The following is a 12,500-nucleotide window of genomic DNA, read 5'->3' on the forward strand; positions in this document are numbered from 1 at the left end:
CAAAGGGGGTAAGACTTGGTTCCTCACTTGCTGATGTACCAAACCACTGACATATTGTCCGTTTGAATTGCAACAGTCCCCTGCGGAAGAGCTGTCTGAAAGGCCTGCAACCCAAGAAGGACCTCTCATCTCCAGAACACTGATGTGCAAGTTGACCTCTAGTGAGCACCAATTACCATGGACTGTCTTGCTCAGATAATCCCCCCATCTGGGAGGCGACTGTGGTCACAACGGCTGTGGGCTCTACAAAAACAAAGGGATGACCGTGAAGAATCTGTTTGGAATGGATCCACCAAAAAAGGTCCATTTTGCAATGGTTGGTGATCAAGATTTGGTCTGATATTGGGTGATGAAAGTTAGACCACTGGGAAGTTAGTAGTCTTTGCAGAACTCTCATATGTAACCTAGATAATGGGGCTAGAGTTATGGAAGCTGCCATGGATCCTAGAGCAAGCAAGACTAATCATGCTGGAACCTTCTTCCTGTGAATTAACTTTTGAACCTGAACCACAATTCTCTGATGTCGTTCTGGAGGGGGAGAAGCTATCATCATTTGAGTATTCAGTACTGCCCCTATGAATTCTAAATTTTGTGTCGGGCATAAATGTGACTTTTCTAGATTGATGGTAATCCCCACATGGACACAGGTGTGGAGGGTGTAGTCTCTGGCTACTATTAACTGATGCTTGGTTGAAACAGTTATGAGCCAGTCCAAGTACGGAAACACTCCGAATCCTTGCAGTCTAAAGTGAGCTGCTACTACTGCCATACATTTGGTAAACACTCTGGGGGCTGTAGTCAGTCCAAAGGGTAGTACTCTGAATTGGTAATGGCTGGCTCCCAGCTGGAAGTGGAGGAACCTTCTGGAGCATTTGTCCATTTTTATATGGTAATACACATCCTGAAGGTCTATTGAGCACATCCAGTCGTCTTTCTTCAGAAAGGGAAGAATAGACTGTACCGTGACCATTCAGAACTTTGTTTGCCAAACTGATTTGTTCAGCACACTAATATCTAGTCCCCTGTCTTTCTGGTATTAAAAAGAATCATGAGTAGGTTCCAGATTCTTCTTGGGCTGGCGGGACTTGTTGATGACTGGTTTGTCCAGCAGTTTCTGAATTTCTTGCACTGCTGCATCCTTCTGATTGGGTGGAATGTCAGGGATTTTCTTTTGAATGGGATAATTTCTGGATACGATCCACTGTACCCAGAAATCTTTTGTCAAGTTTAGCCAGGCATTTAGGTGCAAGGATAAGCATCCCCGACTGCCTCCACAGGAAGACAATCGAGCATCCCTTCAGGAATGCTGAAAGGGCTTGCCTGGGAAAGAATCCCTGAAGCCCTGGTTTTGTGGGCCATCCTTGGCATGAGGATGGTGTCTTCCATTTTGGTTCCCCCCTCTCTCCCTGGGGGAACTCTTTCCATGTGTGTCTTGGAAAGGCCCTTGGGATTTCCTGAACCACATTTTTCCACCGCTCCTCTGGTTCCTAGAAAAGGACCTTTAAGGGGTGCAGAAATGTACGCCCACAGCAGAAAGGGTCTTACCATCCTTCTCATACCTGGATAAAGTCTTTTTTACTTCAGGGCCAAGCAAAGAGGTTCCATCAAAAGGTGCACTGACAAAAGAAGACCTGAATGGTTCCACAAAGTCACATAAGCGTATCCAGGTGTGTCTCCTTATGGCTACACCTGTACCCTCTCTGCTCTAGACATCCCTTCGGCTGTAATAGTGATCAGACTTATGGACAAACTGGACACAGACTCCAGGGTGGCTAACTGGGAAGCCACTTTCTCTTGGACTCCTTCAGCTACAGCTCCTGCCAGGGTGTTTGAAAACTCCTTAATCAGATCCTTTTGGAGTCTGGTGAAATGTGCCAAAAATTTAATGGACCTTATGGTGAGATCGATACAGCACAGACCCGCTTCTCAAACCTGGGCATGGCCTGAGATTATCTACTGGGCAGATGGACAGAAGAACTCTCTTCAGCAAGTTCCTTTTTAGTGGCTGCTGCTAAGACCATAGTATCTACAGCCAAATCCCTTAGCTCAAAACTCCTTGTCTTCTGGAGTGGAAATAATCCTGTCTGGTCTATGGTACACTATAGTATTAAAGGGCTACTGACAAGGGAGGAGGATTACAATGGCATGCATTTATATTCCACCTAAAACTGATATAAAAAGGTTTAAGAAAATTCTTGGAGAAATAATCAGCTTTTAGCATGGAATATTATTTTTAGTTGGGGACCGGAATTTGATTTGCAGCAGTGAAAATGTGTCTGGGGTGCCTAAAACGGAAGTATAACAAAGGAGGATAGACGTTTGAAGAAATTTATGACAATATTTGGCATGGAAGATGTGAATTCAGTACTAGGAGTTCAAAGTGAATTTACATATTATTCCAAGATACAAAAACTGGGCTAGACAGAATTTACATTTCACATGAACATGCACATTTAACTGAAGGTCTGGATACGCACCCAATAACTATTTCAGATTACATGCCGATAATAACTAAAATAAAAACGCAGGGTAATGAAATAAAAATGAGACACTGGCACTTTCCCGCCTATCAGTTGTAAAGAGATGAATTTAAGGAATGCATAGTGCAAATTATTCAGGCGATATTAGAGAAGACAGAAATATCTTCTGAAAAGATATCTATGTAGTGGGATAACATTAAATTGGAGCTCAACAACAGGGTGGAAATAAAAGGGAGATATGGTTAAGAAGTAAGAAGAATTATTTAAAGGGACTGACAAATGTTAAAAAATATTGCAAAATAGGGGGAATCTCACAGAACAGGAAGAGGAACAACTGCACAATGCTAAACAGAAAATAAGGGATTACCTCAATAATATGCATGAGTTTAGAAAGACTGCTATTAAGCAACTGTTTTTTGATAAAAACTCTAGAGCACAAAAACTTTTTAGCACAACGGCTACAGAAAGTAGAAAAGGCTGTTGCCAAGCTTAGGGAGCCTATGACAAGGAAGGTAACAAGAGATCCTATAGAGGTATTAGAAACATTTCAGAAATTCTATGAGTCTGTATAAAGCAGAGAAATATGGAAATCAAGCAAAGGTACAACTGGAGATGTTAATGGAAGAATTAAATATGCTAAGGTTAGAGGCAGATGAGGGTCAATTGCCAACACTTAGGACAGGAGGAGATAAGATAAAAATGGTGAGTCCCTAGGAACAGATGGTATTCCTGCGGAAGTTTGGAAGTTAGGAGGTGAAAAACTGATAAAGATCAGGAAGGTTTTGTTGGACAGTATTTTAAGAGGAGAAGTACCAACATCCTGGAAAAGCAGTGGTAACTGTAATACCTAAGGAGGGGTAAAGATCCATCAGATCAACCTCATATAGGCCCATTTCAATACTAAACAATTATTATAAAGTGTTTATGTCTATAATGACTAAAAGAATGGCAACAGTGATGCCAAAAATGATAGATATGGATCAATATGGTTTTGTGGAGGGGAGGCAAACATTTCACAACATTAACAGAACACTGATGATCCAGACATTAGCAGAATGTAAGAAAATATCACTGTTGGTGGTGGGTCTTGATGCAGAGAAAGCATTTGACAGAGTAAGCTGGGACTTTAAAACAGGGCAATGGAAGCATTTGCATTCCCTGATAAAATTATAAGGTTTGTTAGGAAGATGTATGAAGGATTGGAGGTGAAAATTAAAGTGGGTGGGGTACTCTGATAATTTTGGCTTGAGCAGAGGAACCATGTGGGGGGGGGTCTTCTTCTCCCTTTGTTATTTGCGTAATATTTAGATCTACTGGCGAAGAAAATAAGGGACTCAGAAATTCAAGGATATAATTTGGTATGGTAGTCAAGAAAAGCTGGCTGTATTTGTAGACAATATTATTTTGTAACGGACAAGACCAGAAAGGACATTACAGTGTTGTGGAACACTGAGACAATTTCAAATATTTTTAGGAAACAACATTAATGAAGCTAAAACAAAGGCAATGGCTGTAAATTTTGTAACCACGCACAAATTGGTTCAGCGATATCCATATTTATGGGACATGATAAAATGAGGTATTTAGGAGTATGGATTAAAAATAATTCCAGTGTGGCAGCTAAGGATATGTGGGAAGAGACCAAACAAAAGATAATACAAAAACGAGAACTTGGAAGCTCTGTTATATGGATACGGATAGTAAGACACAAGCAGTTAAATGGTTTTAGTCCCTTTAGTCTTATACACAGGTCAGGCACATTTTTATCAACCAGACGAGAAGTTGTAGATAGCAATTAATAAAGAGATGAAGGATTACTAAAATTAAACTGTCTAACGTTTGGGATCGGTGTGTGTTACATCCGCGGTGGTGCAGTGGTAGCGTTGTTGCCTCACAGCAAGAGGTTCTCCCGTTCGATTCTTGGCTGGAGTGTGGGGAGTGCCTTCTTTGTGGAGTCTGCAGGTCCTCCCCACGGTCGGGTGGGCATTCGAAAGACATGCGTAAATGGGTGTGCCTTCTTTGAAGGTTGAACGTCGAGCTGGCACCTCGGTGTTCGTGAAAATCTACTGCCAATCATTAGCGGACCAGAGTTCTGCTGTGGCGACCTCTAACCGGGAAAAGCCAAAAGACAAACAACAACAACAGGACTGCTAATGCATGGAAAGTTGTGGTAAGTGACTGCTGGCAAGCAATGAATCAATGAAACAGGTGTGGTCCAAGCATCATGAAGCTGGCTAGGGGTGTTTACAATTTGAAGGAAATTTATTTAGGAGTGAGAATCAATTTTGGGAAAGACAATGCCAAGAGAGTGGAAATTTTACTACAAAATGATGGGAAGGGGGAAGAGAATGGTAACACAGTGTACTCAAGATAAATCATTTGAAGACCTGCAGAAAGGTGGTTGTTTTTCAGACTGGTGGCAGCAAAATAAGAAAACTCAGCATCAACAGGATAAGATCAAGAGGTTCTATCTAGAATATGGAAATGATGACTAGTAGACCAGAAAAATATAATCTTCTAGTGATGTTTATATATATATATATATATATATATATATATATATATATATATATATATATATATATATATTAGGATGATACATCTCTAAGGGGGTGCTGAAAAGTTTCTAGACAAAGTGTGATGCAATCTGGAAGGGAGAACTGTAAATATTATTACTGATGTTTACTGCTAGGTACTTGCATGCACAGCATGAATGCACTATTTTTAAGTCAACTGTATGAATATGTTTGCCACTTGTTTCATTTGTATTTGGAAGTGTATGCATGAAAATTATTTATAAATTAAATATAAAAAAAAATGATGGACTAATTCTAAATGGAAAATGAAGCAAAGTGACCAATGGTTTTAAAGTAGCAGACAAACTGAAGATGGTGCCTGCCAGTGCTGGTTTTGTGGAAGGTCTTCTCCCTGCTGTCTCAGTATGGACTAGGAGGTCTGGGACAGCTCAACAGAGATCAGTTGCTATAAAAACTAACAAAAATTAGGATTACACCGGTGAGCAAGCCTGCATGACACAATTTGCTGTTGCAGGCACCACTCCCAAAGAAACATGGACTGAGACTATGCCAGGAGATCCTCTGTCATCAAGGAGTTTAACAGAGTTGGACAAGCAGGGCTGGCTTAAGCAACTTCAGAATGTAACTTCTTTCTATTTCAAGTAGAACCTAATTGCCCTACGGTAGAGACTCCATAGGCTAGGCAAACCCTAAAAAGCATTCTCTCATCAGTGAGGTCTGAGGGAATAGTCAGGACTTTGGAGAAAGGGTCATATCTTCTTGGGTGTCTTCAGGGAGCTGAGAAAGGTACTTAAGTAGCCTAGGACCTGATAAGTCCTCCCTGAGGACTGGCATTTTTACTCATTCAGAATGATTGGGAGGGTTTAGTGTAAGATGAAAGACAAACTGGGACTTGTACTGAACAAAATGGAGAACCTTGTCCTTCTTTGTGAAGCTCTTTTGCAACTGCTTGAGAAGAAACATTTAAAAGAACCTTACCATAATCAGTGTCAATTTTGTTTCTACTTACTTAGTGTCTAATGTGTTCAAGAATATATCATGTATGATCTTCCTTTCTTCTGCAGTGGGGGCCATTTTCAATAATGATGCTGTGCTTATTTCAACTCTTTTTGTCTTATTCACTGAAAGATAGAAAGCCCATACATAAACACTGTAATAAAGCTGACAAAATAATTCAAAATGCACTACAGATTAAACATCTAAAAAAAGAAAACCTCCGGCATAAACATAAACTAATATGTTCTACAATAAAACATCTAAAAAAATAAAACAAACATCTAAAAAAGGAAAAACTCCACCACAAACTTACCTGACACTAAAAAGGGTAAAAGTCACCTCAGAACATTGTACACAACCACTCAACAGACAGTTCATTCAAAACAACCTGCAGAAGCTACGTAGTTCTTACCAAAAGACACTGTTACAGTTACTACATCCTAATGGAATGAACTACAAATAGTAATAAACAAATAAATGGAATATACAAAGGGCTGGTTTGTGAAACACAAGGATCACATGCTGTAAGGTTACAGGACTCCATTTCATGACTTGTTTTGCCAAACTTACAGCATGGAGAAATTCCCAGTTTCCTAGAGCAAACCTAACCCAAACACATGTATACATTTATTTATACTCACCTTTGTGTGTCTGTGTGCGCACACTATATTTGTATGGGTACCACACTACTTATCGAATGCACAGCTTAAGGGCCACTCTCTGTCAGAATAGCTTAGTATCAAAGCTGAAGTGGGAGTGGGTTGTAATGCAGATAATTGGGTTCAGTAAGTATAAGCGTACATGTGTGAGGGTCTTCATGAGTTACTGTTAAAGTAAGGCCTAGGGAAGTGTACAGCTTTTCTGTTGTGCCTGTGCAGTGATATGTGTGTGCATGTGTCTTGTTAAGTGGTACTGTCAACTGCTAGCCCTACCCCTGTCCTCAACTCTATAAGTATTAAACGCCCTTCCCCTAACAGTACCACTGTACACAATACATCTTCAATTTAGCAGATTTTTGTTTTTTATAAGTCACAAAAGGAAAATGTTTATTTTTCCTTTTCCAATCGGTGGAGTGATTCAAGGTAACTGTGTTTTGACCAAAGATAAGTTCAGCCAATAATGCAAATTGCTTATATGTGGCTTAGCCAGCTGTGTGTGTGTGTGTGTGTGTGTGTGTGTGTGTGTGTGTGTGTGTGTGTGTGTGTGTGTGTGTGTGTGTGTGTGTGTGTGTGTGTGTGACCAATATATAGAAAATCTGGAGAGAAGAAGCTGACGGCAGTCTTTCATTGTTTTGTCTTTTTCCCCTAATGCTTTGAAAAAACTATCGGATTGTGGGCAAACAAAAGGTTATTATCCAGAGGAGAGTCTAAAAGTTTAGACTTGGAAGTTTTCAGGAAAAGGCTGATTTCACAGCCAAGCATTAAGCCTAATGACTGAGCCAGTAGTAGTTGCCCTGGAAGAAGCACTCACAGCATCATAGCTGCATTTCATACTGTGTCTGGCTATTTGGGAGGCCTGGGCCACTAGGGTCTGCATACACTGTTTTGATTCTGGTGTCTGAGGCTCTACAATGACACAGCGAGTTCATACTTTAGCCATTTGAATTTGGCAGTTAATGGCACTAAAAGCCAGTGTAGCTGATATGTACACGTTTTTACCCTACATATCCACTGCTCAACTGTCCTCATCTGTGGGAAGAGCATTAGTGCTGGGAAGCAGCTTGGAAGGCTTGTCCGAGGCCACAAAAACTGCAGTGGGATCTGCCACAAGTTTTTTGTATAGGTACTTAAGTTCATCAGGAACTTTATAGAACCTGTCTGGCCTTTTGGGTGCTGAAGGTTGAGAATCAGGTGTGGAGGCAGTGGACCGAAATGCATCCAGGTATGCCTCTAGCACAGGAGGGACTGGAGGTGATGCAGGCGTGCCCATCTCTAAAAGGTTGTAGTATATCCTTTGCACCTCTGACACTTGTTAAGGCTGCCATTCAAAGTGTTTCATCATTCTTTGCAATGTTTTTCTGAAGGATGCCTCTTCCAAGTGGGAATATGGAGAGAGGTAGTCTATTTTGTTAGATGACAGCTGTTCTGGAGAATGAAGCTGTGAATAGTAGTATAAAGAATGGTCTGAGTCCACTTCTGGATCTTCCTCCTTGGAGGAAGAATCCAGTGCCTGTTTTTGTGGTGTAGGCTGGGTCAAAAAAGATGGAGGCTTCAGGGACATAATGACTACGTTACCCCCTGAGAAAAATCTTTCCATTCTTCGTCACTGAAAGTTGAAGGAGACATCGTACGTTTAATTTTTTTGTTTCTTATTTTAGGGGTGATGTCCACATTAAGTAGCTTAGGTAGTTCATAACTCTAGTGCATTTCAAATAAGTGTTCCTGGAACCTCTTCCCATACTAGGATCGGAGGGTCTCCTCGTGTGCCCTCTGAAATAATGAGTTGTGGTTCACTGGATGATTTGGTTGTCTTTTAATATCTCAAGAGGCATACAGGCCTCTAGCGGGGTTGTGGTAACGGGCTCTTCAGATAAAGTCCGACATACTGTGGCTTCAACCACCTCAACAGGTATATCTGATTCAGAGATGATAGAAGACGAATCCTCTCTTGAGTCTTTAAAGTTTTTTTCTTTATCCCTTTTTTCAACAGTAGCTTCTGGTCTAAATTTAACTAAAAACTGTACCACAGCTGGTCTTTCACTTACAATTCCCCTATTTCTTTTCTCTTTGCCTAATATTCTGATATCAATCCCTGATAGGGAAGGCAGTCTCTAGCCTGCAGTCCAAATGTCTTCTTGTCCTCTTCCCATTTATTACCTTTACTTCTGTAGTTATTTGTAATTCTGCGGTGGTACGGCAGTAGCGTTGTTACCTCACAGCAAGAGGTTCTCCTGTTCGATTCTCGGCGTGGTTTGGAGTGCCTCCTGTGTGGAGTCTGCATGTCCTCCCCGCGGTTGGGTAGCGTTCGAAAGACATGCGTGCGTAAATGGGCGTGCCTTCATTGAAGGTTGGGCATCAAGCTGGCACCTCGGCATTTCATAAAAAATCTACTGCCAATCATTAGCGGACCGGAGTTCCGCTGTGGCGACCCCTTACCGGGAATAAGCCGAAAGACAAACAACTTCTGTAGTTATTTGCTCCCAGTACCTCGGTTCCTTTGCCAGTTTTCTCCAGTAAATGCCTATTCTATGTACTCCTGACTGCAGTCATCCCGATCAGCAAAATCTCCTTTCTCCATTCTTGTGTTGGCTTAGTTCTTACAACACTTTCTGCATGGCTGTTATTCTCTTTAAGATCTGCATCCAAAATCCCACTCTCTCCTGACTTCTTGAATTTCCCCCATTTCATCATCATCCCTTTTCACTTTGAATTATAGTTTTCTGCTTGTGTTATGTACATGATTCTTAACTGTTTAGCTCTAAAATATCGCTTCAAATTAGGTAATCCTAAACCACCTTGTCCTTCTGGAAACAAACAACTTATCTCACTTGAAACTTGTCCTCTTTTCCTCCCAGATAAATTCCTTCAGCTCTTCATTAATTATTATTCACAACTTCTGTAGCTGATAAAATATGCCTGACCAGTATACAAAACTAAGGGACTTAAAACATTTTCACTGCTTATATCTTGCTATCCATATCCATCAACAAGAGATTCTCAGCTTTTGTATTATCTTATGTTTGGTCTTTTCTCATCATTAGCTGCCATAACAGAATCCTTTTTAATTCATACTCAAGCACTTCATTTTACCCATACGTATGGGTATTGCTGGACCAACTGATGTGTGGGTACATAGTTTACATCTATAGCCTTTGTTTTATCTTCAATAAATTTAAATCCAAAAAAGACTTAAAACCAGAAAAGGACAATTCAGTGTTAGAGAACATCTCAATACAGTTTCATCAGGTACAAAACAATATTGGCTGCAAATTAGGTCAACTTTTCTTGATGACCATACCAATTCTACCTTGGATTTCTGAGTCCTTTATTTTATTTAATTTATTTGATTTTGTTTACCAGGAAAGTCCATCTAGGAAATTAAATACCCATTTTCAGCTAAGGCCCATGACAGAAGCTCCAAAACAAGGATAGACCTACATTTTTGACAATTCAAAATAAAAATGGCCAACAAACATTGGCCAAGTTCATTAACGCCTACCCCTAAGTGTACACATTCTGTATTCAAGAACATCCCTACCAAACTGTTTGTGCTTTATAGTCACTCAGATAGATTACAATAAGTGTACACACTGTCTAGACTTTGTGGCAACCTTATGGATTCCCCCTTGATATTTAAGGCTGCTAGAAAATCAGCAGGAAAACTAAAATTAGGAGGAAGAGGGTGTCGGTTACACTTGTGCTGTCTATTCACTCAGAACGGTTTAGTGTAGGCATTCATGAGCCTCAACCACTATTTATAAAGTAAACTTTCAACAAACATTATTTGTAAACATATCAGACTAAGGAAATGCACATTTCAAAATATTGCGAGGAGAATCAAAAATACATTGTTAATAACACTTGTATAGTATCCATAGGATTGGATATAACTGTAGGTGTGGTACAGCTGCACAGTTTATTGGTTGCCTGGAGAAATTTCAGGGCAGAACTGTTGCAGGTTATTTAAAAGCTTGATGCAGTTTGGAAGCTTGTTCCATGCCTTTGAGATAAGGTTGCCACCAGTCCAGCTATCAGCGGGATACTTGCATTTTGAAACTAACCATTCCATCACCTGCTTCAGAAAGCAGAGGGACACAAAAAGTCCCACTTTCCATAAATCTCTGAATTGCTGATAAATAGCTGCATGCGCTTAATACTTTCTCAGTAATTTAGAATTTCATTTGTGATGTCACCAACTCAGACCTTCAGGGAGAGCTGTTCCCTGTCAGGTATGGGTGGTGAAAATAGTTCAGCTATTGGTTGAAATTCGTGTACGGGGCAGGTGCTCACATAAGAAAGAGTGCTACAAAGCCTGTGGTTGGTATATCGTGTTCTTATCAGAACTTTTGCAGCTGTGACTATCCCTCAAAATCTTAGCACAAGAAATCTGGACAAAGCTTAAAATAATGGGGGGATAAATGCCCAAAAATAAGGACAAATTTTAAATACTGCTCTTATAAACTCAGAAAGTTGTTATAATAATAGGGTTTGTGTTTGCATGCATTTTGTGAAAGACAGGAAATCTGCAACTCAAATGCATGTCATTATTAAGTGACTTCAGTCTTCAGTGATTTGTCTGAAACTTTTATAAGGAACAGACCAAAATAGGAGACAAAAATCTGGACATTCTGCAAAAATCAGGACGGTTGAGAGGCATGGCTGTGAGTAGTATTTAAAGAGAGGGATCTATTTTTATGCCAGCCAATAAACAAGCTTGAAAGCCAGAAAGGAGGACAGCCAGCAAACCAACTGCAAGCTTGTAAGAAGCCATCTTGGCAGTCAGGCAGCAAGCCAATAAGGAGGCCAGCTAGCTAGCCAGTAAAGTGGCCAGTAAGCCAGGAGGCCAGCAAGATGGCCAGCTAGCAAGAAGGTAAAAATGTATATGTGTGTGTGTGTGTAAATATATATATATAATACATACATACATACACCCACACACACACACACACATACATACATACATATATGTGTGTGTGTGTGTGTGTGTGTGTGTGTGTGTGTGTACAGTGGATATAAAAACTTTACACACCCCTGTTAAAATGCCAGGTTTTTGTGATATAAAAATGAGAATTTCAAAACTTTTCCCACCTTTAATGTGACCTATAACCTGTACAATTCAATTGAAAAGCAAACAAATCTGTTAAGGAAAAAAATATATATATAAAAAAAAAAACACAATAAGCTGGTTGCATAAGTATGCACACCCTTAAACTAATACTTTGTTGAAGCACCTTTTGATTTAATCACACCATTAAGTCTTCTTGGGTAGGAGTCTATCAGCATGGCACATCTTGACTTGGCAATATTTGCCCAGTCTTCCTTGCAAAAGTATTCCAAATCTGTCAGACTGAGAGGGCATCTCTTGTAAACAGCTCTCTTCAGGTCACCCCATAGATTTTCTATTGGATTTAGGTCTGGGCTCTGGATGGGCCATTCCAAACCTTTAATTTTTTTTTTGATGAAGCCATTCTTTGTTGATTTGGATGTCTGCTTGGGGTTAATGTCATGGTGAAAGGAGAAATTCCTCTTCATCTTCAGCTTTCTAGGAGACGCCTGAAGGTTTTGGGTTGGATGTATGCTTGCGGTCAATGTTTTGTTGAAAGGTGAAATTCTTCTTGATCTTCAGTTTTCTAGAAGATGCCTGAAGGTTTTGGGCCAAAAGTGACTGGTATTTGGAACTGTTCATAATTCCCTCTACCTTGACTAAAGCCCCAGTTCCAGCTGAAGAAAAGCAACCCCAAAGCAAGATACTGCCAACCACCATGCTTCCCTGTGGGATGGTGTTCTTTTGGTGATGCAAAGTGCTGTTTTGCACCAAACATACCTTT

At 40.3% G+C, this 12,500-nt stretch overlaps 1 protein-coding gene across 1 annotated transcript in view; it reads right to left on the reverse strand.

Moving 5' to 3' along the window:
• Window positions 1-12,500, reverse strand: part of ACOT9 (acyl-CoA thioesterase 9) — an 825,297-nt gene that overhangs the window by 233,469 nt on the left and 579,328 nt on the right. The window contains exon 10 of the mRNA XM_044072291.1: window positions 6,027-6,138. Coding sequence (XP_043928226.1) covers window positions 6,027-6,138 — 112 coding nt within the window. The remainder of the gene's footprint in view (window positions 1-6,026; window positions 6,139-12,500) is intronic.

The sequence above is a fragment of the Protopterus annectens genome, chromosome 5.part0 (assembly GCF_019279795.1).
Source record: "Protopterus annectens isolate FY-2018-M chromosome 5.part0, PAN1.0, whole genome shotgun sequence".
Lineage (NCBI taxonomy): Eukaryota > Metazoa > Chordata > Ceratodontiformes > Protopteridae > Protopterus > Protopterus annectens.